Source organism: Chrysemys picta, chromosome 11 (genome assembly GCF_011386835.1).
Source record: "Chrysemys picta bellii isolate R12L10 chromosome 11, ASM1138683v2, whole genome shotgun sequence".
NCBI lineage: Eukaryota > Metazoa > Chordata > Testudines > Emydidae > Chrysemys > Chrysemys picta.
The window spans coordinates 43,273,720-43,301,092 of NC_088801.1; the positions used below are offsets into that span (position 1 = coordinate 43,273,720).

A 27,373-nucleotide genomic window follows, 5' to 3' on the forward strand; every position below is an offset into this window, starting at 1 on the left:
CAAGGTAATTAAGGGCCCAAGGTGACCTAGGAGGGCAGTTTTCCTAGGGCCAGTCTTTTCCATCTCCCAGTTTGGGGGTGGGGTTCAGGAGCATAATGGTCAGGGGAGAGCCCAAGCCCTCTCCCCTTGGCCATAGACAAGAGAGGGGAAGAGGCAGGAGGTCCAAGTAAATGCTCTGCTCCTCAGGATTTTTTTTCATAAACATCCCTAAGTCTTGGAATAAGTTTGGCATCTGACTGCAGTATATAGCTTTTAAAAACTTGAATTTTATTATCCTGTCAATGAAAGTAAAATATTTAAAATTACTTAAAACCCTATTTACCATGCTGTTTTCACAACTCTAGTGTCCAAAAACCTTTAACCTGAAATTAAGTTGATGGGTGATCAGCATGACCTTGTGCTATTTGTACCCGTTCAGAAAATGAGTTTAATTCCCAAAAGTTAAACTTTGGTAAATCAGGAAATTCAGACTTTTAAGGAGATGCTTCCCACATAATCTTAATTCTATCCTCTTTGATTCCTGCCCTAAGAATTCCTTCAGGTAGATCACAGTACCATATGCCCCTCAGTCTCTGCCAACCAGTAGTAAATAGATCAGTGGTGCTGTATAGAGGCCAGTGAGGATCTGAAGGTCTGTATTAACAGGAGTGCTGAATTGGAGTTTTGGTGGGCATAGAGAACATGGGAGATTTGGTTAGGGAAAGGTAAAATATTGTCATATTCCCAATTTCTATTGCCATCCACATGGGAGGGGAAAGGAGGGCAGAGTTAGGTAGTGTAGATTTGATGGCTGAGAAATGTTAACTCTCTATTTCCCAGTTTTCCAATTTTCAGTTCTAGAAACTAAATTCTCATGTTCTGGAAGAAGTAAAGGGCAGTTCTGAAAGCCTACAATGTTAACTTCATCTTAAAGGTTTTGCCTCTGAGCTTCTCTTGTTTGAGAAGGTTGGGGTAGCAAAGGGACCAGGTTGAGGGCCAACTCGGAAGTCATGCTTGTAGTATGCAGAATTTTCATGTGCTCTGTTCTCAGCTCTGTCTGTAGTATGCAGAGCTCTCTGCTTCTCCCATCAAGCACTAAGTACAATCTTGGGGAGTTTCTTATGGGGGGGGGCAGGAGTCTGGGATTGCGGGCTCCCACTTTCCTGCTGCTGAGGAGGATCACAACTGCATTATAAAAACTGGTCCCCGTGCTTTTGTAGCCTCCCAAAACACCAGTTCTGTCTCCTGATGTCTCCCCTAAGCAAGATACGGTAATACAGAATGAGGGATCCCCAGAAACTGAAGAGTATGCAATGAGTTTCTTCCTGATCAGCTCCTCCACTCTCTCTGCCTGTGGCATGCAGTAAGTTTTCCAGTGCTTAGCTCACCTTGGACTGAGTAATGTGTGGGCCACAGGAAATCCTCAATTAGGGTGGGTGCCATGAGATTGTGAGCTTCCTTTCTGCCTGCTCCTGCCATAATAAGAAGTTCAGGTACAATCTATAAATATTTTACAGCAGGCATAACCCTGGTCTCAGGCCTGCTACTTCCCCAAACATCTCTTATAGCTCCTCCTCCTGGCTCCCTTTTCCCCTTCCAGCAAGGTGTGATTGGATGTTGATTTTCCACCCACCCACCCCCTTTCCCTAAGTCTCAAAGCTTCTCAGCACCAAATCAGCCAGAATTGGCCCAAGTTCTTTGCTAACCAATTGGTTAGGCCCTTATAGAGGCCAAATACCCTGCAGCTGGGGAGACAGAGGCATTTTTTTAAACAATTAAGCAACTTGGGAGGTCGCACAGTCAGCTATAGAACAAGTGTCTGAGACACAGGCCATTCCATTAGCGATAAGACCATCCATCCGCCTAATCTTCCAAGAGGTTGGAGGAGCTACCTCAAAATTGCATTTTAAGCTGTCTACCCAACATAACACAAATCTGCAGTCTGAACCTTGAACAGAACCCAAGTCTTCTGCATCCCTAGTCCATCTCATTAGCATAGTGGTTATCTCTTGCCCTACACACAGTCGGTGGGTTCCTTTCTGGCTTTGGCCAAAAATTCTATCCTGAATCTGAGAAACCTTCTTGATGACCATTATGAAACTGATATATTCTCATGAAAACTTTTGGTTTTGGGTAATTGGATTTTCTGCCCAAAATAATTTAATTGGAAAATTCCTATCCTGCTCTAATCACTACACAGATGGCGTGCTTGATTTCATTTGGCATATGACTTTCGAAAGAGAGGCTTGTTGCTCAAAAGGCAGCATGGCTCAGTGAATGAGACTTGAACCTGCTTTATCAGAAATCTGGATTCTAATCCCAGATCTGCCTGATTTGACTTTATGCAACCACTGTTATTTAGGGCTTGTCTACATTACCCGCTGGATCGATGGTCAATGATCGATCCACCGGGGGTTGATTTATCGCCTCTAGACTAGACCCAATAAATCGACTGCCGAGCGCTCTCCCGTCGACTTTGGTACTCCACCAGGGCGAGAAGCACAAGCGGAGTTGACGGGAGAGCGTCAGCCGTCGACTTACCACAGTGAAGACGCCATGGTAAGTAGAGCTAAGTATGTCGACTTCAGCGACATTATTCACGTAGCTGAAGTTGCGTAACAATCGATTTTTTTTTTTTCCTCCCCCTCTCCCTTCCCCCCAGTGTAGACCAGGCCTTAGCTACAAACTTTTAGGACCTGTCAGGTGTACGTGAATATTAACAAGAGATAGCAAAGGGAGGAGACTTGCACTCTTGGTCTTTTGGCTTGCGGATCTTTGTTCACTGGCTACAACGTATCGTACAGGGACGCTATTTTAGTGTGGTGCACTGTGCAGGTTTGGCCTGGCGGATGGCTGTTTAGTGCATGGTGCACATGTGAGCTAGTACCGGCTGCATGGTGCAGAGCAGCCAGCGCATACCAGTACATTTGCCCTTTAAAACTAAAATTGAAAAATAGTTAAGGTTGATTACCTGTAATTAGTTGAAGATCTGTAGTATCACTGCGTAGAATTCTGAGACATTCTTGTGTAATGTGTGTCATTTTTAATATAGTAATGTATCATTAAGGCATCAAAAGAAATTTTTGTCCTGTGGGGACACCCTTCAGTTACGATTGAGGTATTATAGTTTTGTGGTTCCATTTTAGAGGAAACATGAGTTCTTCCCCCCTCCCCCCTTACTTCTTTACTACATAGTGTCACTACTACAAGGCAGAGTTCAGGTTCTTTGGGCACCTTAACTGTGAATTTCCATGCCTGAGTCTGTATGATTGTCTTTAAATTTAACCTGTATTCTGAATTTCCTTTCTTTGTACTGATTTGGGCTACAGCATTAGAAGAAGGTTGTCATCCCACTTTACTCTTAAATTACTGTATGTGCTGTTAAACTTAACTCCAGTTTAATATAGTTATTTTTATCTGATTGATTAAATGATTAAACAAGCATAGGTTTTTTCACTTTCTTTGGTGAAAATCTTAATTTTCCAAAGTAAAGTTCACAGGTTCAAATACTGATGCTAAATTGTTATTTAACAATTTATCTTAAATTTAACACAGAAAATCTTACAAATTTTACATACCTTTTTCTTGATTGCTGGCACCATATACTGCATGCATAAAAGACCTGTCTGCTGCAAGCTGGTTTTTGTTCACATAGTTCTTTCATATACTAGCTTTGTTGTACTATTTTCATTTATGTGGAAGGTATAACATTTTTGAAGCTAAACATATTTCTAGCTGTGTAGAATTATATCTTTATGATATGCATTTGACTCTTTAAATTCTAAACTAGTGGAGAGAGAGTAGAGTTCATCTTAAATTGTTGCAAAAGCCAAAACGATGGAAGTTAACAATCTACTAACTTGTATTAAAATCTTTTCCCTTTTAGGCAAGAAATTCTGAAATGGAATGGATGGGGATATAATGACTCCAAATTTATATTTAATAAGAAGGGACAAGCAGAATTCACAGGGAAAAGGTAAATGAAATCTCTGCCATCACTGTGTAGCTAATAATATGAAGTTTCTTGTTTTAAGCATTTTATTTTTTAGAATCTGTATTTGTGTAGTGTTTTAAATCAATCTATCTGAAAGATGATTGCTTTTTTGGCACGTCCTATAGAATAAGTTTAAAATGTTGCTGTCTGCATTTTTAACAACTTTACTGAGTTATAAAATAGTACTTTACTAGTGTGGATAGTAAAATAAACCTTTATTGAGGGTGAATTCACTGGATGCCTTATTAAAAGCTTAAAATGGTCTTTTAGAGGACAACTTAAGCAAAATTAGTCTTCCCCATAATTTCAAGTAGTCACCCTGCTGAAGATTTTACTTGGTCTTGAGTCTCCATTATAACACTCACTCATCTAAGGTTTGGTCAGTATGCAGAATTCCTGAGTATTCTTCGGTTCTAAGAATCTCATGAAAGAACAAGCATGTCATTTTACTGATTAGTTAAATGCCAGTTTGTATTTTATGGGAAACCTGTATTCATGTGTAGAAGTTTCATTGGTGATCATAAAATATTTCTTGGATCAGGGTTGTGGTGAGGATAAATTCATTAGATTGTGAGATGCCCAGATACTATTGTAATGGGGGGGAGGGGGCAATATAAGTACTCAATTAGGGTTGTCAGGCGTCCGTTTTTCGACTGGAATGCCTGGTCAAAAAGGGATCGTGGCGACTCCGTCAGCACCACTGACCAGGCCATTAAAAGTCTGGTCAGTGGCGCAGTGGGGCTAAAGCAAGCTCCCTGCTCTGGCTCCGCGCGGCTCCTGGAAATGGCTGGCACATCCCTGTGGCCCCTAGGTGCAGGAGTGGTCAAGGAGGCTCCGCGCGCTGCCCCTGCTCCAAATGCTGGCTCCGCAGCTCCCATTAGCCAGGAACTGTGGCCAATGGGAGCTACGAGGGCAGCGCCTGCTTCCAGGGTGAGTAGTGCGCTGAGAAACCAGCTGCATCTCTGCATAGGGGCCACAGGGACATGTTGGCCACTTTCGGGGGCCGTCTGAGGTAAGTGCCGCCCGGAGCCCTCCCAACCCTCTGCCCCAGTCCTGTGAAAGTGAGTGAGGGTGGGGGAGAGCAAGCAATTGGGGCGGGGGATAGTGCAAAAAAAAAAAGATGGTATACAGAAGGTAATTGAGTGCTCCTATTTTTGCTATTTCCCATAATACAAAATAAGAGAACATTCAAGAGAAATGAAAGATACATTTTAAATTGGTCAAAGGAATACATTTTTGCACATTACATAATTACCCTATGGAATTCATTGACCTTAATGATATTTTGTGCCACAAAAGTAGTAGGATTCAAAAATTAAACATTTGTGTAGGTGGAAATATCGACATTTCCATTACATACAATTGAATCAGTTAAAGACACATAATCTTAACATTTCTATATAATTGTTTTATATTTAACACTAAATATGCATAATTTTGCAGACCTGGATATTAATTTGAATCTAATAAACTTTTCCCTTGTTCTGCATAAGTACAATAAGTAAGACGTTTATCTGATTTTACATAATATTTCATATTAAGAAGAACCCATGTAATATAGACTTTATGTTTCAGGTATAGGTTGAGTGGTATGGTGTTACCTGTTTTGAAGGAATGGATGGAAAAAACCTTAGGAGCAAGTCTGGAGCACAAAATTACCTCTAGAGTAAGTAAATAGCTGAAGAGGCAGGTCCTTCAAACATATTGCACTCATGATGACATAACCATTCATCTATTAAACATGACTCATGCTGTTACCCTCAGTATGCCCTTGCATATGGTTGAGTGCCTTAGTATTAATACAATATATTTATTTTAAAAAGTCATGCCTCCTTATAGACTATATTGTATATCAAAAGCTAGGTGACTTAAAATTACTGAAAGTCCAAATTGCTGTAATGTCACGCTGCTTTAATCAAAAGATTAGCTACTTGTACAGGGAATATTGGGGTTACTTTTTGCATGGTGAAATATTGTCTCAAAACAGACTGCTGAATGGAGGAGCCTACCCAGAAAGGAGAGAACTTTCATTTGGGAGTACATATTTTAATTATTATTTGAGAAGCAAAATACAGAAAATATAATAGTTAAACTAATGTTACATACAGTTTTAAATAATTTCTGCAGAATGACAGTGTCTATTGAACCTACTTGATAAGTTGCCCATGTATATCATCTGTTTGAGATTGCATTATATTTGAATGCATCTCTATGCATTGAAGATTTTGGCTTTGCAAGGGATATTAAACTGATGTTTTTTTTAAAGTTGCAGCAAGCTTTAATAGATCTTTAGGGTTCTAAAGCATACTTAATAATTGCATTCAGTTCATGGAACATTATGTTTAAAATCATTTGGTGTTCTAACACTTAAAATTATCAAAGCTGAATTTTTTTTAAATCAGTTTTTAAAATCAAATTAACTTTTCACCATTTACACTGTTTTATTTACTTTTGTACGTGACATGGACAATGAACATAGACTAGTCAAAGAAGCCACTAAGTGTTTCTCTTTAGTTCCCATGTACAATTATTTATTATTTGTATTATGGGAGTCCCTAGGGAGCCAGATAAAGGCCCTAATATGCTAGGCACCATACAGACATGTAACAAAAAGATGGTCCCTTCCCTGAAGAGCTTAAAATAAAAGTGTAAGACTGTACCTGCATTTGGGTTGCAAACCTAGCAGGGAAAACTAACACCCAGACTAACTTAATTTGGAATAATCATGTGGAAACTTTTCTGTTGGGTTTTGAGGAAGTTCTTAAAGTAAAACATAGATGTGGGTCTTAAACTGACAGTTTTTCCTTGTTTTTTTTTTTTTAAATTCAAGCAATCCTTAATTTTTTAATATTTCTAAAAATCTCTCAAATTGGAAAATCTTCTTTCCTCCTGTTTTCCTCCCTTTCTCATTTTTTTTTGGGGGGGGGAGGAGTTAATGGAAGTGAATTGTGGAGTAATTAGAAATTTCAGCCAGTCACAGCTCAAAAGTTTAAAAACTGAATTTTTGAGAGTTCAATCAAATCGCTCCTTTTTAGGATACACCTGTAAGTGAAGTTATAGTATTGCTTGGAGAATTATTAATACTTATGTGTAAAATGGGAAAAGCCCAGTTTATTTGAAATTAACTTTTTACTTGTAACATAGCAAAATTGCTCAGCAATCATTGAAAAACAGAAGATGGAACCTCCACTGCCATTTTTAGTTACTTTTCAGAGTAGAACTGCACTTAGTCTGTAATGATCTTTCTTTGTGTCTTATCTTTGGTGAAGGGCTAAATCCTGTCGTTCACCCTGTTCCAGCTAGCTGCTTTGTGATCTTTCCTTACTCTCTCAGTGCTAGGGAGTACGATTATGTTGATGTGGTTTTCGTGAAGCACTGTGGACTATTGTACTGAACAAATCATTGGCTTTGACGGTGACATACTGAACAATTTATCTGAAAAATAAGAGTCAGAGGGATCAGTAAGGGGTCCAGTCTACAGAAGAAAATGCAATTGAGTGGAGGAATCAAAAGGGACTGGTAGATAGTATAGTTAGAATTGAGGCCAGGGATGATGATGAAGACAACTGTAATTGGGTTACATTAAAATAAATACTCATATTTTGTTGGATTTATCAACCGCTAACTTTAATGTGAGTAGTTGGGTTTGTCATGAGAGACCAGCACGATTTAGGGGACTCCCTAGTAGTAATGATTTTTTTTCTTGTATTGTAGGCTTTCTTAAATACTAGTGATGTACCCCCATCTATTGTAAACGAAGAATTTCTTCAGGATCTTAGAGCTACTAAAATTTCATATTCACAGGAAGCAGAAGATAGGGTGTTCAGAGCTCATGGTAAGATCAAGTCCAATGTGTAATTTTACGCTTTTAGTATATATGATTTTTAAAAATCCTTGTAACTTGATTTTTCTTGTACTTCAGGTCACTGCTTACACGAGATATTTGTGCTAAGGGAAGGAATGTTTAAACGAATTCCCGATATAGTTATATGGCCAGGTAAAAATTTTTAAATTTATTTTTTTCTTTGTTCAGGAGGCTGTAGCTCCCCATGACTGATAATGAAGGGTTGTAGTTCAGGAAGCAATCCTGTCACACTAGTTGGATATCTCTCACTTTGTCATTTGCTTGCAATAAATAAACTGAAATTGTTAATGCCAAGGAGTCAAAAATGGCTTCAGTCTCACCTTTTAAGAGTAGTCATTTTTACTTACATTTTTACTTTGCAATCTAAATGTTCTCATCTCTGTTACCATGGGGTATTCAATGCAGTGTTAGATTTATCCTAAGGACTTTAATTTCAGTTAATAGTTCTAAATAACAGTCTTTCATTGTAAGGTTAATGCTCATAGTTATAATCAAATGACTGCATACAACTTCTCAATTTTTAATAAAGGATTAAACCTTGTCTTGGTGCTGTGTGCCTCTTTGTACTGATGACAAACCCACTTCATGCATACTGTAACTCCTGAATTTCCTGGGGTTTTAGCACTTGGTTGGGGATAATTACAACATTCCTATAATTCATTAAATACATCCCTGAATTACTGATATGTACTCTCAACCTTAATGCCATTTTAACACAGTTTATCTGGAAATTTCCTAGGTGTTTTTTTTTTTTTTTTTTTTTTAATTAAAAGTTTCATGCATGAACCACATACAAGAAACCAGAAGAGGATGTTGCCATGTAATATTTCTAATTTGAAGATGCCAAATATCAACCTTGAATCTTTTATTTTAACTTTTTATGGTCATATTCACAAGTATGCTGTGGCTGCTTTGTCATTCTGGAGCAGCATGAAAGCAGCCAGAGCTTACTGACCAGTTAACTAGCTTTAAACTGCTTTGAATGCAAATCAGCCAGAGTTCATACCCCCTGTTTCTCTGTCTTTTGCTCTCCAAATTCCTCCTGCCTCTTGCACCTCCCTACGTTCCTCTGCATATGCACTCTCAAATCCCTCCTTGTCCTCCACACTCTCCTGACTGCACCCACCCTTGTTTCACCCTTTTACTGGCATTCCTTCTATTATCTTGCACATGCACACATGGGCCCCTAATTTCACCCTCCTGCCTTCTCTGTTGCAGAGGCATGGTGCAAAGGGTAGCTTCTGAAAAGAAATAGTGGGGCTTATGATAATTGAAAGCTTTTTTTCCAGAGCCTGAGGCATAAAAAAAGCCTTTCCTTCAGAGAAATCCACTAAGACAGTGGTTCCCAAACTGGGGCCGGCGCTTGTGTAGGGAAAGCCCCTGGTGGGCCTGGCCAGTTTGTTTACCTGCCTGGTCCGCAGGTTCGGCCGATCGCGGACCTGGCAGGTAAACAAACCGGCCCGGGCCACCAGGGGCTTTCCCTACACAAGCGTCGGCCCCAGTTTGAGAACCACTGCACTAAGAACTGCCCTCTTTTAAAACTGTGGCTATTTTTCATCAATTAGATTGGATCTAGTTTTCAGCTAGATGTAGTTTAGATACCTATTTAAAAATTAAATATATACCTCTAAACTTCACACGATGAATAATTTGAATTGTCTATCTCTTTTGCTCTGGAAGTTCCCCAGCTGTTGTTGATGATCCCTGGGTAGGCCAGGAGTCTTGTGGTTTCTGTAAAATTAAACCTGATGCTGTTTTCAGCCTGGAATAATTCCACAGTCTCCGTATATTTGTGGTGTTTCACTACAATTTTGTCTATTTGAGCCCATTTATTCTTCTTGGAAGTCTCTGCCTTCACTTTGAAAAGAGGCTAAGGCACTACTAGAGTGCCTGAAAGTACCATCGAGCCCTAAAGAATTAGTAGATGACTAGTAAGTGTGCTTAAATTGAAACTAACTGTTCAAAAACCTGTTCTAACTGGAATCTATTTATTCTTAATTAGGTTGCCATGATGACGTAGTTAAAATTGTGGAACTAGCCTGCAAACATAATCTTTGCATAATACCATTTGGTGGTGAGTATTGTACCTTTAAAAATTTTGGAAGGGTAAATTTAAACTATAAAGTTACATATTTCTTTAAATTCAATTCAGGTGGCTAGTGCTAGTGGCATGAAGTCATGGCAATAAATCAGCCAACTCCACACAGGAGTAACTTGAGCATTTAGAGGTGTTGAATATATATTTATAAAGTATTGTTTAAAGTAGTAGTCATATGTCAAGATTTTGGAAAGGTTAATAATTACTTTAATTTTGAAGACAAATAGATCCCATAGAATTTATAATCTTATTTGCTGTGCTTGGTTCACTGAAATCTAGTGGAAGCCTCTTACATCTGTCAGCACTTGAATGTTTCACTATATAAGAGGAGCAATTTATTTTTTGAGGTGGCGTCTGCATATTCCCACTAGCACTGCTGCACTTTGGGAACCTTCTAGAAGAACAGTTTCCATTTGGGCCTGAATGAGCATGCAGCACCAAACATTCGGAGCAGAAGTTAAAAGAAGCTGTGCAAGCAGTTCCTCCTTTTTTGGCAGTTAGGTGTGGGCATATATTTTTCTCTTGGTAATTTCTGAAGTATCAAGTCAGTTCAGATTCCTGAAGTCTGAGCCCAAGCATTTGATGTGCCATTCTTTGGTATAGCGTTTTACACGCTGGGCCTTTTACACAATAGGCTCAAAAGGACAGGCGCATTCAGATCCTGACATTTCTCATGAAGGAAGATCTTGTGGCCGAACCCCCTCAGATTTGTCCTCAGTACAGAGACGGAGAGGCCTTTCAAGTCCTGTGTTGGGAAACAGAAGATTTTAGTCCTGGAACTGACAACTTTCGTAAGCTCCAAGTCCTCAGAGCAATTTCAGGATCTGGGGTAGTTCTGGCATTGAGGAAACCACTTCCATCATCATCTGTCTGGTGCCTAGAGTTGTCCGTGCTGGAGACTTCAAAAGTGCCTCTGTTCTCAAGGGAGTCTGTGTGTTTTGTATGGACTCCCCGTTTCTGAAGTCTTTCAGCTCCATGGAAGCCTCTAGCTGAGTTTGCTTCTTATTCATCCAGAAACAGTTTCGGTTGGGCTTGACATTTTTGGAGACCTCAGTTGTGCTCTTCTTTGCCCTTAAGCATATAAGGGTAAGAAAATAGGGCGAGGAGAGAATCTCTGCCTTGGAGCATTCTGTGCCATTACAAAAGAGAAACGTTATCACATATCCAGGGAGTGCAATAGACAGATTGGAGGCCCCTTTTCTGCCTCTTGTAATTCTGAGGGTGCCTCTGTCTCTTTAATTTATTGCAGAACTCGAGGATTCAATCAGACTTCACCCTTCTTTGGTGACCATGTAGGTGACAACTGTCAGTGAGCCTGTGTCTTCCAACATAGTACTCACTCTGTGCCAGAATGATCTACTGGAGATCCACATATAGATCTAAAGGATATTCCAGAATCTCTTGATTTTGAAAGTCTTTGTTTTGGGGCTATTTGAGTTGGCCTGTGTGCTGTCTGGTGTGGTCTTCCAGGTTTACCTGGACAGCTCAAGGAACAAGGCAACTTCACCTACCAAGAGTTAACATTATGTGAAGAGCTTGCTCTCAATTCCCTGGGATAACTTTATGCGGACTCCTTTTTCTTATCCTCACTTAATCTGTGAATAATGTTGCCATATTATTAGAGACCTTCCTCAACTTCTTGAGGATCAGAGGACCATTAAAAGGGGAGGGTAGCTGAGATATCTGCCTCTTTAACTCACAATTCTTCTTCTTCCAAAAGGGCTCAATTTCAAATTTGACCTCTTTTGCTACATCCATTTGTAAAACCTGTCTTTTACCCCACCTCTGGTCAGATTCTGCAACAGGTATTTCATATACTCCTCTCTAGGTTTTTATGTGATCTCTCTAGCCTTTGAGGTCTCGAGCTGGCTGCTATGCAATGTATGATAAAAATGCCTTAGATTGATATCTTGGTCAAAAGGGGTGTGACCTTTGGTTTTATTCACACACTCGTGCAGTTCTGCTCTCTCAACTTAACATCTAGGTTTGATGCTTGCTTTAGGATGACGGCTTTGCGATTCTTGTTTAATTAGAAATCCTCAGCCCACTTTCCCGGAGCATTGTACTACTAGTTAGACTCCCATGAGCGGGAACATGTAGAGGTCACTTGAAGGAAGAAAGCTTACTTACCAGTAAATGTGGTTCTTTGAGGGTGGTGCTTCTCTGTATTTGCATCACACACACCTTTTCCCTCTTTAAAGTTCTATTCTGGGGTTTGAAAGAAGGGAATGAGATGGTTGGGAAAATTGATGGCCTTCTTTACCCTGTGCTCTGAATGTTTGGTACTACAAGGTGAAATTTGTGCAATTGAACAGGTACTCGTTTTATGAACTTTCAAGAAATTCTGAAACTCCAGGGAATGTCCCACAAATGTGAATGTGCAAATGTAATGCACTCTCAAAGAAACAGTGTCACGCAACCTTTCTAAGTGACATGTGCCTCATACCTAAAATGTGTGTCTTAGTTAAATGTGGATAACCAATATCAAGGCAAACTATTTCAATCTAAGTTGATATTTCCAACATTTGCAGGAGGAACAAGTGTTTCTAGTGCTCTTGAATGTCCTGCAGATGAGAGAAGAACTATTGTTTCATTGGATACATCACAAATGGTATGTAATACAAATTTTAGGGGAAACCTCAGAGGAATTAACATTTAAGTGTACTGAAAACGTTTTTTAAATTGCTTCAATATTTTATTATATATCCAAAAGCAAATAGAATGCAACTTTGAAAAGCTGTACCATATATGTAAACTAATGGTCACTGGAAGCACATGCTATTCAGAGAGAGGTCCAGCATTGTTCTGTTGCTGGTTTTATCAGTGTATGATGCATGATGGCCATTGTGAATGGACCTAACAAAATAGCAGTACATTTTCTTTTCTATTGAATGCCCCTTGTATTCTTGCTAATGACATATGAATTTGCAGATTACTGTGTAAAATAGCAGTATACAAAAATTTGTTACAAATAAAACTTTGTTTTTTGCATTTGTCTAAGACTTTTAGCATTTTTACCCCTGTGTAGAAGTTACAGAGGTCTTAAAGGGACAACAGTTTGCAAATTGTACTTTGGAAATTTTTGCTTGCTACAGTAACACCTAAGATTATTGTAAGTGAAATATTAGAGGGAGATGATATTCATTGTTTACTACTTGCATTTGAGTACACTTTGTGTAGAGTCAATTTCACTGTGCAGTGTTTTTTGAACAGTAACATTTACAAAACACAGGTTGGCAGGGGAGGACTCATGGTCCGTGGTAGTACTTTGAACTAAACTTTCTTTAAATTGACCAGATTTCAAGTTGACAGTGTCCCTTAAAATCAGTAGTGGATGTATTATATGCTACATTGTGGAATTACAAGGAGACTTCAAGTTTGTCACATGCTTAGTACTATTGAAACTTCGTTTTCTGTATTCACTACTTTTCCATTGGTAGGAGGGATTGCACACTTGTAAAAACAGTTTTGTAGCTGTGCAGTAATCAAATCCTACCTTTCAGAAATGACATCCTATTGTGTTCTGTAACATTTTGCAAAGCTGTCTTGGCTTGCTTCTCCATTCTCCATCACTCTTCAGAACACTTCATTGGCCTGGGAGCAAAGACTGGGTTTTGACTCCTTTTCTATGGCAGTTCGGGTGGCCGGGCAGCTTGCAGCTTTCTCTTTCAACCTGGCTCAGGGAATTCCTCTTTTATAAGAGCTGCTCCTAGTGGCAGCTGCTCCTTGCTTTCACAGGCATCCTGAATGGAGTGGAATTGAGGAGCAGAGACAGCAGTGCTCAGATATGTGGACCAGAAGTGATCTGTGGCCCACAGTTTGGGAACCTCTGGTCAAGGAAAAAAAGCAACTTTAAGTCATTAATTGTGCTATGGTGCTCTTCTCAATCATCCAGTTGCATTAACAGTAAATGAGGACTACAGGTTGTAAATTAGTTTACTGTGACTTGATTAATTAACATATCTGTTTAAAATATAGAAAATCTGATATGAGCATCAGATGTCATTAGTGAAACAGAGTAAGGAGAAAAATGTTGTTGTCTGAACTACAAACTGAACATCTCTCTGAACTAGGGCTGTCAATTAATCGCAGTTAACTCATGCGACTAACTCAAAAATAATTGTGATTACCAATTGAAATATAAGAACTATTTTTGGACATTTTTTCTACATTTTCAAATATATTGACTTAAATTACAGCACAGAATACAAAGTGTACAGTGCTCAGTTGTTTTTATTACAAAATATTTGCACTGTAAAATGATTAAAAAAAAGAAATAGTATTTTTCAGTTCACCTCACACAAGTACCATAATGAAATCTCTTTATTGTGTAAGTGCAACCTACAAATATAGATTTTTTTTTGATACGTAACTGCATTCAAAAATAAAACAATGTAAAACTTTAGAGCCTACAAGTCCACTCAGTCCTACTTCTTATTCAGCCAATCGGTAAGACAAACAAGTTTGTTTACATTTGTAGGAGATAATGCCGACGGCTTCTTATTTACAATGTCACGTGAAAGTGAGAACAGGCGTTCGCATGGCACTTTCGTAGCCAGCATTGCAAGGTATTTACATGCCAGATATGCTAAACATTCATATGCCCCTTCATGCTTTGGCCACCATTCTGGAGGACATGCTTCCATGCTGATGACGCTCGTTAAAAAAATAATGCGTTAATTACGTTTTGACTGCACTCCTTGGGGGAGAATAGTATGTTCCCTGCTCTGTTTTACCTGCATTCTGCCATGCATTTCATATTATAGCCGTCTCGGATGATGACCCAGCACATGTTGTTTGTTTTAAGAACGCTTTCACTGCAGATTTGAGAAAACTCAAAGAAGGTACCAATGTGATATTTCTAAAGATAGCTACAGCACTGAACCCAAGGTTTAAGAATCTGAAGTGTCTTCCAAAATCTAAGAGGGATGAGGTGTGGAGCATGCTTTCAGAAGTCTTAAAAGAGCAAAACTCCGATGCAGTAACTACAGAACCTGAACCACCAAAAAAGAAAATCAACCTTCTGCTAGTGGCATGTGACTCATGATGATGAAAGTGAACCTGTGTCAGTCTGCACTACTTTGGATAGTTATCAAGCAGAACTAGTCATCAGCATAGACGCATGTCCTCTGGAATGGTGGTTGAAGACGAAGGGACATATGAATCTTTAGCGCATCTGGCGTTTAAATATCTTGCAATGCCGGCTACAACAGTGCCATGCGAAAGTGTGTTCTCACTTTCAGGTGATATTGTAAATAAAAAGCGGGCAGCATTATTTCCTGAAAATGTAAATAAATTTGTTTGTCTGAGGCTTGGTCTACACTAACCCCCCAAATCGAACTAAGGTACGCAACTTCAGCTACGTGAATAACGTAGCTGAAGTTCGAAGTACCTTAGTTCGATCTTACCTCGGTCCACACGCGGCAGGCAGGCTCCCCCGTCGACTCCGCAGTACTCCTCTCGTCTAGCTGGAGTACCGCAGTCGACGGCGAGCACTTCCGGGTTCGACTTATTGCGTCCAGACAAGACGCGATAAGTCGAACCCAGAAGTTCGATTGCCAGCCACCGAACTAGCGGCTGGGTATAGACGTACCCTGAGTGAGTGGCTGAATAAGAAGTAGGACTGAGTGGACTTGTAAGCTCTAAAGTTTTACATTGTTTTATTTTTGAATGCAGTTTATTTTTTGTACATAATTCTACGCTTGTAAGTTCAACTTTCATGATAAAGAGATTGCATTACAGTACTTGCATGAGGTGAATTGAAAAATACTATTTTGTTTTTTACAGTGCAAATACTTGTAATCAAAAATATAAAATGAGCACTGTACACTTTGTATTCTGTGTTGTAATTGAAATCAATATATTTGAAAATGTAGAAAACATCCAAAAATATTTAAATGTTATTCTATTATTAACAGTACAATTAATCATGAATAATTTTTTTTAATGGCTTGACAGCCCTACTCTTAACATAATAGGTGCCTGTTATTCTGGTAAGGACGCGTTGCAGTAAAATACATCACTTAAAGAGAACTTAAACATTGTTTGTCTCTAGGGGTAGCACTATACTTACCTCCGGGTCCGGCGGTAAGCAATTGATCCCGGAAGTGCTCGCCGTTGACGCTGGTACTCCTGCTCGGCGAGAGGAGTACGCGGCATCGACGGGGGAGCCTGCCTGCCTGCCTGCCGCGTCTGGACCCGCGGTAAGTTCGAACTAAGGTACTTCGACTTCAGCTACGTTATTCACGTAGCTGAAGTTGCGTATCTTAGTTCGAAGTGGAGGGTTAGTGTGGACCAGGCCAAAGAGAACTACTGAACAGGAACAATGATATAAGATAGAACGTGCATCAAGATCTGTTTTTTGAGGCACTGAGTGATTAACTGATCTGAGGAACTTAAGTTAACTAAGATGCATGTGTAATGAGATTAAATTTTCAGTTACTTTAGGAGTATGGAAATAAGGATGTTTTTCTGGGTTTGAGTACCTTAACCAACTTTTAATGGGAAATGCTGTTTTTATGATGTGAAAGCTTTATATTTGAAAGACACTGTTAGGTAGCTGGGATCAAACTTATTTTTTAAATTTCTGTAAAGATTTTACACAGCTTAATATTCATCAGTGCATTAGTTTTTCAAACTTCAGTGCATCTTTTTTGTTTGGATTTAAACAATCTTCTTTTGAGTGAAGGTCACATGTACACCGTGCACCTGAGCCCAAAAATTCTTGTGAATAGTGTCCATGCTCTGAGCCTGCATCCTAGGTCTCTGCGTGATCAGTACTGAGGTTATAAAAGGAGTTGTGGCCTGACCACCTCTCCAGTTGCTCCTTGCTGCTGCATGGCCTGGGTTGTAATTCTGTGTCCAAAACTATCTTTGTACTGTCTCTCATATCTATAAATATAGTGGTTTATAGTTTTTAGTGTTTTTAATAGTCTTTATATAGTTAGTGTAGATTTGTTTTTCCCCGCTACGGGGACCCTCTCCATTTCCTAGTCTCGGAAGGAGGACTGTGCTCAGTTTCAGAACTGTCTTCTGCCTTCTCTGCTTCTTGGTCAGTGATGACTACCTGCTCTGCCTTGAGGAGGCCTGTAACTCCGCTAAGTGCAGTATCAGCTGCTTCTGCCCTCCCCAGACCCAAGAGGGATGAGAGCTTCAACTGAGCAAGTATTTCATGGAGAAAGCCATGAGACCCCAGTTGGATTCAGGCCAGGGAGACCATCCCCATTGTACATTGGTCTCCGTCCTTGAGCAGTTCCCCTCCAAGCAGGAGTTCTGGACTAAAGGCCAGATCTGATAAATTCAAAGATCTGCTGTCTCAGGCTTCTCATAAGAGTAAGAGATGCTTTTACAGACACAAGAAAAGATCTTCCTCCAGATCTGGTCCCCCAGCTCCTATCAAATCAGGTGAGTCTTCATGTTTGTGTTATAAAGACCTAGGCCTGCTTAAGCCTTCTGGCCATATGAGTAAGGCACACAGGAGCAAGGATCCACCTGTACTAGCATGTAAGCCGAAAGAGCTTCTCCAACCTACTGACCACTAAGCCTATAGATGTGCCAGATCCAACTATACTGACTACTAGGATGCCTCGCGCTCTGGAACACACTGAGACATGTACCTCCCCGGAGGATATTTTCACCCTGCCATATCCAGTCTTCCCTGCTTTCAGGTCCAGTCCTTCTGAGGGATGTTTCAGCATCAGAAGAGGAATCTACTTTGAGGAGAAAGAGCTTCTCTCTTGCTCCGTCCGCAAGATGGAGTCTCCATCTACTGGCACCCACAGTATTGCTGATGGAACAAGATCAGACCCTTTTTTGTCTGCTGAATCCAATATGCGGGATGAACCATCTCCTCCATAAAGGGAAATTAGTCTGGACAGGCTTTTAGAGTGTCTTGGTCTCATGCCCACCCACATAGCTCCCCTCGCCCTCCTCCGAGACTGCTATACCCAGTGTCTTGGGGTCCTCCCCAAGCAGCCTTCAAACCAGTATACTGGTCCTATTGGATCCATATAAGAAGCTTACCATCCATCTTCCGCTAAGCAATAGCAGCTGGCTCCGCTGGAATATGTGAAGGAGGAAGACGAGCCAGACCCACCACTACTGGTGGTACCAATAGGCATATCGTCCTCCTCACCTGATGAGGCAGTTGTCACAGCCACCCCATCCCTGTCTGATGAGCATTGACTATACCAAGAATAATGCAGAGGGTTACAACTGAACTTCAGATCCCACTTGAGGACATTCTTGATACCTGACATAAGGCTGGACATCCTGCAGCCCAGTGGACCCAATTGGGTAGCCCTCCCAGTAAATGAGGCCATGGAATCAGCCAGTGTGGTATGGCAAACACCAGGATTATGTACCTACCTCTAAAAGGGTTGAAAGTTGATACTTTGTACCTGTTTAAAGGGGCACAATTTTTGTTCACTTCCCCTCCCCCCCCCCCAACTCCCTAGTAGTACAAGCAGTCATGGAAAGATCCAGGGAATAGCTTGGAGAATCAATATTAATGTAAATTAGGTTAAAGTTTGAAATCAACCATACAGACATTTGTTTGTTTTAAAACTGATTTCTAACTGGCACATCCCTATATTAAGAGAATAATTTCATCTGCTGGTGGATCTTCCTCCTTTTCTCCCTCCTCCTCAGAATCCAGGTACCGTGTCTTCAGAGTGGCTTTGCATAGTCACACTTTCAGGATGGCCCCAGCACCACTAATTTTATGGAAAGCAGTGCCCACTAGGGCAATACAAGTACCCCCTCACCACCAAATATTCAAAGCTGCAGTTGTAAAATTAGGCAGTCCCAACCACACCAGTCCCTTCCTTTCTGTGGCAGGATTAGGCTTTGGGGGCCTACTCTCAGTTTTCAGAGTGATCTAGTTATTTTAATAAAACACCTAATTTTAACTGTTAAATTGTATTCTGGTTGGTGCTGGGTAGTTTATACCATTGAATGCATAGTCTGGGATTTTCAAAAGAGCCTTAAGGAGTTTGATGGCCAAATTACATTGAACATTAATGGGAGCTGGGTGCCTAGCTTCCTTAAGCATCTCTGAAAATCCCAGCCTTGGTTTTTTAATGAGATTAGGTTTCTTGTAGCTTTTTTTTTTTTTTTTTTTTTTTTTTTTAGTAGGGCCATTCAAGTCTCCAAAGACCTAGAAAAGAATGGGTTTGACCATTGTTCCTATATTTTCCCTCTATCACAGAAGGGCAAACTTGTTTTGCCATCTGATCAAGAGTCACTTCACTGTGTAGCTTGGGTAGTGGGACAGTGAATTTCACAGAGCAAGTCATGTCAGGAAGAACAGGGCATTCAGCTGCAATCTAGATTCATTTACACTACAATGTTGCACTCCGAAGTGGAAAAGCTTTTCTCTATAGTTAGTAGATAGTATTCTGCAGCCCAGCATCTTCTACAGTTCTGAGACATACGGATTGTTCTCCGCATTTAGTGTTGTAGAGCAGCCTGTGCTGGCTGCACCCCCTTCTCTGGCTTACTGCTAGAACTTGTATCTCTGTGGCCACAATTGGTTCCCATTGCTCCTGAACATTTCCTTTGCCAGTTCTATTTTTTATATGGGATTTTTGAGCAGTGGCAAGCAACCTTTACTCTTTCTTCCTTCCTCCCACTCTCCTAGTTCAGGTATGTAACAGCATGTGACAGATGCCTTAATGGATGCAAATTGATTCTCAGCCAGGGCCATGGCATGCAGTTCAGCAGCAGGCCACCACATCTGACAATGGCCCTGGACTGCGGATGCCCACTCCAAATAAATCCTGTTCTTTCTTTACGTGCTTTCGTAGTTGAGGAGAAGTTGGATACGAAGGTGGGAGGCAGAGCTCCCAAACCAAAGCAGTCCTTTCCCATCCTATGCAGTGCCTCAAGAAAGGATTACAAGCCCAACAGGCAGAAATGCTCCTTTTGTCCAGCCTCATCACAAAAGTACCAAAGGAAAGATAGCAGCAGGTATGCCAAAGAAAACCCTTGACCCTTGCATCAGGTGGCAAAACCATAGGTGGTGGCAGTGACACCTTTTTATAACTCACTGTGGCAACAAAAGGCTATGCCTCTGATCAGAGAATATTCTACTTCTCAGATGAAGGGGCTCTATTCACTAGACAAGTGGGTAAAAGAGGTAATAAGTTCAGGTTACTCCCTCAAACTAGGAACCTCACCTCACCCAAACACCCATTTCAAGCAACCCTATCAAATGCAAGCTAGTGCTAAACAAGATCTCACAACTTGCAAACATAGGAGCAATTTAATTGATATCCTCAGAAGAAAGGTTTTTAGGGCTAAACGCCATATTCATCTAGAAACATACCCGGGGATGGGGGAGTCAGAGCCCTCCTAAATGTCAAATGACTGAACAAATGGATGAAAATGATCAGATTCAGGATGGAGATCCTAGTATCAACAAGTAGCACCCCATCCAAGGTGATTCCTTGCCTCAGTGGACATAGCAGATCTACACATCCTTCTCCATCCATGTCACCAGTATCCATGGAGATTTGTGTATTGCATGACCCACTACCCACTGCCATTCGGCCTTTTGTCTGGTCAGAACCAGACTCACATCTCTGAGCACTCTCCTCTGTCTTTTCCTGGATGACCTTTTGAACAGAGCTCCCACCAAAGAAGCAGCATGCAGTGCCACAACATGCAATTGAAGCAGCTCCACTATACATGGCTTTGTGATAAACACCAAAAAAAGCTCATTGATCCCTTCTACAGAGATAGCTCAGCTGGGATGGATATAGACACATCTGTGGCCAAAGTTTACCCATCATTGGACAGATGAGAAAATCCAGAACCTGTTATCTGTTAAGGAATACACAGCTATCCACAACTTAGTATCTCCAGTCACTGGGCTTCCTAGTTTAATATATAGAAATGTCCCCTTGCAATATCAAGTGTCTCCAGAAGGTTCTCCTCATGGTGAGGAACCACAACAGGAATGTATGCAAGATAGATCCTGATCCCAAACCAGGTCCTGGACTCCCTTGGATGGTGGATGATCCCAGAGAATGTCCGCAAGGGTATTTCTATATCCCTTCCAGACCCACAGATACTCAGCCAGCCTGATGAGGTGGGGAGCATATCTGAGAGAGAGGATAGTGCAGGCCACATAGAACTGCATAGAAAGGAACAGACATCAACTTCTTGCAGCTCAGAGTGGTGAAACCCTTCGAAGGGTTTCACCAAGCCACATACAGGGCAACTACATTCTGGTGTAGTACTGTGTCCTTATCCTGTCATACTTAGTCTTTATCAAAGTGGTGAGAGACCCACGTGACTCAAACACTGTGTTCACAATCACAGGTTTTGGAAGAAAACTTACTGGCCAGGGGTGCCACATTCCTTATTGCAGATGTCAAAAAGGCTGAGTTATCTGGATAAGACCAAAGCACTTAGGAAATCAACAAGTCAGCAAGATATTCGTAGCCTTTGGGTATCTGTCTAAAAATAGGCAATTTCTTGTAGTGCCAGAGTACCTCATGGTCTTTGAGCTCGCTGTCAGGGCTAAAGCAATGTTGAAGACATGCCTCGGTAATGTTTCTATCATAGAAAGCTGCAAATCAACACAGTTGAGTGGATCTGATCCTTTTTTCGAGAGCAGTACCACAGTCCTTGTTTAATGAGAACTCCTCAGCCCACCTTTCTCAAGGCCTGTCATTCTCTCTAGACTTCCACAAGTGTGAATACATAGAGGCCAGCTTGGGGAGGGAAAGTTACTTTGGTAAGTAACTGGTTCTTCAAGAGTGTTCTCTTCGTATTCACACTGTCTGATCACCTTTCACTTTTCCTTGGAGTTTGACTTCAATAGAAAGTATGGGTTTTGTGGAAGGAGCGTGAGGTGGTTGGGGCAGTCCAGTCCCCTTTACCTCTGTTACAAAGGCTTGCTGGCTCAAACAGGCACTGTTTTTCAGAGGATTCCTGGGGCTCAGCAGTGCTGAGATCCCCAGACCTCCAAGAAAGTGCCTATAGATTTAACCTCTGGACCACATCTGATTTTTTTTGGTCATCAGAACTATTTTAACCTTAAACTAAAATAGCTTTGGTCCATGACATATTGACTCAGTGTGAATCCTAGAATATCAGGGTTGGAAGGGACCTCAGGAGGTCATCTAGTCCAACCCCCTGCTCAAAGCAGGACCAATCCCCAACTAAATCATCCCAGCCAGGGCTTTGTCAAGCCTGACCTTAAAAACCTCTAAGGAAGGAGATTCCACCACCTCCCTAGGTAACCCATTCCAGTGCTTCACCTCCTAGTGAAAAAGTTTTTCCTAATATCCAACTTAAACCTCCCCCACTGCAACTTGAGACCATTACTCCTTGTTCTGTCATCTGGTACCACTGAGAACAGTCTAGATCCATCCTCTTTGGAACCCCTTTTCAGGTAGTTGAAAGCAGCTATCAAATCCCCCCTCATTCTTCTCTTCTGCAGACTAAACAATTCCAGTTCCCTCAGCCTCTCCTCATAAGTCATGTGCTCCAGCCCCCTAATCATTTTTGTTACCCTCTGCTGGACTCTCTCCAATTTTTCCACATCCTTCTTGTAATGTGGGGCCCAATACTGGACACAGTACTCCAGATGAGGCCTCACCATTGTTGAATAGAGGGGAATGATCACATCCCTTGATCTGCTGGCAATGCCCCTACTTATACAGCCCAAAATGCCATTAGCCTTCTTGGCAACAAGGGCACACTGTCAACTCAGATCCTAGGTCCTTTTCTGCAGAACTGCTGCCTAGCCATTCAGTCCCTAGTCTGTAGCAGTGCATGGGATTCTTCCGTCCTAAGTGCAGGACTCTGCACTTGTCCTTGTTGAACCTCATCTGGTTTCTTTTGGCCCAATCCTCCAGTGTATCTACCACTCCTCCCAGTTTAGTGTCATCTGCATACTTGCTGAGAGTGCAGTCCACGCCATCCTCCAGATCGTTAATGAGTGTGGTACAGAGCTGGTAGATATTCCCTGTGTACATGGCAAAGATGCAATGTTACTATCCTTATAATATTCAGTTACAGAAACAATCTGATTTCATTCAGGTGATCAACAAGCACACAGTACAATTGCTACTTAGATTTTTATTTTCATTGTTATTAGTGAACTATTAACTCATGTACATTTATTGTAATATACTAGAGACCAGTATATGTGACATCTTGAAGCAAATGATTGAAAAGTGTTACTAAGTGTTGCCATTTTCTGTGTGCGTCTTCAAATCATCTTCATTATGTAACTCCTCAGATGTTTTTCTCTGTCATCCTGGACAATGGGCTTGCATTTCTTACTGTCAGGTGAAGGGTGTGGGGGGCAAAGCTTTTGTGATGCCATTCCTCCTGTAAAGCAGGCTGTCTGACTGAATTTGCCAATCCAGTTTTCTTTCTCCATCAAGTGGAGGCAACTCTTCTGGCTTTGCTAGGTTAGACTTTTGATTCTTATCTCTGGTTATTTTTCCCCAATTCTTTCTTTTGTCAGACTAGCTGAGGGGTTGGCAATGTTCGGCGCGCCAGGGTAAGCACCCTGGCAGGCCGGGCCAGTTTTATTTACCTGCTGACGCGGCAGGTTCGGCCGATCGCGGCCCCCACTGGCTGCGGTTCCCCGTCCCGGGCCAATGGGGGTGGCGAGAAGCCGCGGCCAGCACATCGCTCGCCCACGCCGCTTCTCGCCGCCCCCATTGGCCCGGGATGGCGAACCGCAGCCAGTGGGGGCCGCGATCGGCCGAACCTGCCGCGTCAGCAGGTAAATAAAACTGGCCCGGCCCGCCAGGGTGCTTACCCTGGCAAGCCGCGTGCCGAACGTTGCTGAACCCTGGACTAGCTAGTTTAGAGTGTGATGCATTTTTTACTGAAGCATTCTCTCTCCTCCTTCTCATGTTGAATTGTATTTTCTGGGGTGAATGTAGGGCATGGTCTGAAGCAGTAACTATAGCCTTCAGTGATTTAAATATTTAAATTTAAGTTAAACTGAGCTAGGCTTGAACTTGTCTTGATAAATGCCTCAGTTATAGTTTTGTCATTTTGATGTAAAATTCAAGAGGGCAGGTGCATGAAGGAATGGAATGTGACTTGCCTAATCGAATTCGCTTTTTACTCCTGGGCTGCACCAGAATTTTTTTATTCTTAGGCACTGATATTTAGATCATACAAGGATTCAATTATCTTGAATGCCAGATATGAAACTCCTGAACACTACTCTTCCTCCAGAATTTTATGTGACCTCATTCTCTCTGGTTTTCCTGCTTCATATTGCTGTGCCTACACAAGCAAACTTTTCAGCCGTAATTTACCACTGATTCATCTCCATTTACAGTAGCAACCCTGGAAACAGTATTGTAGACAAGACTACATGACATGAAGGTAAAAATGCCTCAGTCTTGTCTATTCAGCTTCTGCTGCTGCCACCATAGGTGGAGCTACACTGTTGGTAAATTACAACTGATAAGTTTGCTAATGTATAAACATCCTTTGTGAAGCAAGGTCACTTATAAGTAAATTCCAGAACTTTAGTGGCCTAACATCTGATGTATATTTTTTTTCCCCAACAGAATCAAATTCTCTGGATAGATGAGAAAAACTTAACTGCTCATATAGAGGCTGGCATTATTGGACAAGATTTGGAAAGACAGGTATTCTCAATTTCTTATGAAATTTGCAATATTTCTTGTTTCAGGTTGATTATTCCTACCTAATTAAAGTTGTTTCAGGTGTCTGATCTAAGTCATTGAATTGTATTTTCATCCTTACACAAATTTTCATGCCCACTTTTGCTTACCATTTATGCTTATCAAATTCGTAAGAATTATATCCAAAGTTATGGACTGTCTAACCCTGGATATTTGTTAAATTTTAATTGAAAAATCCTGGCTAATCTTCGATGCAGATCCCATGTGAAATAGCCTAAAAGTGAGCTGTCAATTTTTAGCCTGCAATATGTGCTTCCATCTGTGCAGAAGTGTGGCTGCAAGGCACAACACTTAGTATCAAATACATATAAGTACGAAACTAAATATATAAATCTTCATTACACAGTTCTGATATCCAGCCAGGTAGATGGGAGGTTGGTGACTCTGAGGGAGAAAGTTATGGTAGTTTGGAAATATATAGTTAAGATAAACATATTTTCAGATATTTGAGTTCCTTGTAAATTTAACCTAAACTCTACCCTTCTTGGCTTTTTAATGGTGATCTTACTAATTAAGTGTTCTCGTAAGAATGTTTAATTTTAAGCTAGTGATATGTACTCTCAAATTTAAGGCGAGGTTAATGAAATCCTTGGTTTGGGAATTAGTTGTCTTTGAACTATCTTGTAATGGAGAGAAGTTTTCCTCATTCTAATGTTTGGAAGTGATTCTGAAGTAGTCATAGGGCAAATGACTTCCCAGGGGTAGATTGTAATATTATTCCTGGGTGGAGTTTTGGCCTCACTTTATACAAAAAACTCATTTCTCTCAGTTCAGATGCTCCTTTGAACAAGTAGTAATAATACCTAGTTCTTGCATATAACTTTTCTTCAGTATATCTCAAGTAGATCAGTAGACCCTAATAATGAGCTGGGGCCATCTCCATCCTGGTACACACAGGGAGTGGGGCTGTGACCTCCCTAGATAAAGGCCCACAGATCTCAGCTCACATGAAGCGGGTATGGGGAGGGGCTCAGGCACCCCCACGGGCAGGGATCCACAGCTTCCAGATCATAGGGGAAGGGTAGGAAGAGAATCTCAGACCCGCTGAAAGGCAATCCCTGCCCCATTCCTCCCCCTGAACCTAGACCACACCTGGTCAGGCTCCAATAGATGGGCAGGGTCATTGAGATTCTGGTGTGTGTGTGCACAGGGGGAAGGGAGAAGGGCTCAGAACGGTCCCATATCGTGGCACACACCGGAGGGGAGAATATGGGACTTACGGTGGCCCCTACCCCTATCCTCGTCTGTACCCCCTATTACTCACCCCCATGTCCCCTTCCTGGTGGCCTGCCCATCACCTGATCCTTCACCCACCCCTCTCAGTGAGGATTTGCATGTGTAATTTATTTTCTTTTCAAAAAATAATGTTAGCACCTTCTGAATATTCTGTTGTACTCAGATTACACTTTCCCAAAATAAAAAACAAACACCTTTGATAGAGGCAGACTCTATCAAGATGCTGCCTTTTCCTTAATTTCAGATTGCCATGGTTGGATTTGAACTCTCAGTGCTTGGACTGTGTACCTCAGGTCACTGGCTGTAACTTCCCCCTTGAGATATTCAGGTCCCATGAGTTAGAGCTAGCTTTCAGCCTCTTGCCCCCTCTCTCTGTATATGCACAGTGTAATCTGTTTGTGTGAGCCTGGTGCGTGCCTAGCTGGAGAACCAAACACTTTGGCGGCTAATGTATTAATTTGATTTTCCCCAGAGAACTAGTGGGTGGCATGCACTCTGTTTGGGTAAGTCTCGAGCATTTGAGATCCTGGTGCAATAATCTCAGTCCTGGCTTCATCTCTCTCTGTACATGAAAAAAGTTGCCAAAACCTATCAACTTAAAAAAAAAAAAAACTAGGTGTGTGTGGTGTGTTTTTTTTTTTTTTGAGGAGGCATGGGGCGGCTGTATCTTGGGAACCTGGAGGTCAAATAGGGTGACCAGATCACTGACATGAAATATCGGGATGCGGGGCCGGAGCTTAAAAAAAAAAAAAAAAAAAAAAAAGCCGTTTCGCAGGTGCTGGGCATATGCGGCGCATCCCGCCCCCCCCGCCCCGCGGGGAAGGAGCCGCTGGAGCGCAGCCGAGCAGGAGAGGTGCGGGGCTCCGGACTTCGGCAGCAGCAGGGGAAAGCGGCTCAGGGCCGTGCGAGTGGCCACATCAAGTTTATCGGCTGGGGGGACCCCAGCTGGCTCCTTGCCATGCCCTGTAGGGGGTAGCGTTCCCGCCCCGCGCCAGCATGTGCCGCCGGCCGCCGCAGGCCAGGTAAGGAGCCGAGTCCCTCCAACCCCCTCGTCCTGGCTCCTCAGCTGAGCAGCATTCCTCCTCCCTCCCATGCTTGCAGCTGTAATGCCGGCGTAAGCCTGGAGGGAGGGGGTGGTGGCCGGCTTCCAGTTCCTGGAGCTGGAAGCACTGGGTGGGCAGGTAAGGGGGCTGCTCCCCCAAGAGGGAGACGGGGAGGGCTCAGCTGAGGAGCCAGGGGGAGGGGGGACTCGGCTCCTTACCACCCCTCTACAGGGGCAAGGACCGGCCGGGGTCCACCCCGAGCCGATAAACTTTAAATAGCCACTCGTACAGCCCCGAGCCGCTCTCCCCTGCCGCTGCCGGGATTCAGAACCCCCCCGTCTCTCTCCTGGGGGAGCAGCCCCCTTGCCCGCCCGGTGCCCGTACTCACCACCCCCTCCCTCCCAGGCTTGCGCCGGCATTACAGCAGCAGGCCTGGGAGGGAGGAGGAATGCCATGTGCTTGGGG

General features: G+C 42.0%; 1 protein-coding gene across 9 annotated transcripts in view; it reads left to right on the forward strand.

The window, feature by feature from the left end:
- The window catches only part of AGPS (alkylglycerone phosphate synthase), a 133,401-nt gene that overhangs the window by 18,179 nt on the left and 87,849 nt on the right, over window positions 1–27,373 (forward strand). For all 9 annotated transcript variants that reach the window (XR_010591325.1, XR_256300.4, XR_010591323.1 and 6 more), the window contains exons 2-8: window positions 3,866–3,955; window positions 5,549–5,639; window positions 7,688–7,808; window positions 7,896–7,970; window positions 9,841–9,912; window positions 12,468–12,547; window positions 24,492–24,572. Coding sequence is in view for 5 of the 9 variants with exons in the window: in XM_005300458.4 (XP_005300515.1) it covers window positions 3,866–3,955; window positions 5,549–5,639; window positions 7,688–7,808; window positions 7,896–7,970; window positions 9,841–9,912; window positions 12,468–12,547; window positions 24,492–24,572 (610 nt within the window). In the remaining 4 variants the exon portion in view is untranslated. The remainder of the gene's footprint in view (window positions 1–3,865; window positions 3,956–5,548; window positions 5,640–7,687; window positions 7,809–7,895; window positions 7,971–9,840; window positions 9,913–12,467; window positions 12,548–24,491; window positions 24,573–27,373) is intronic.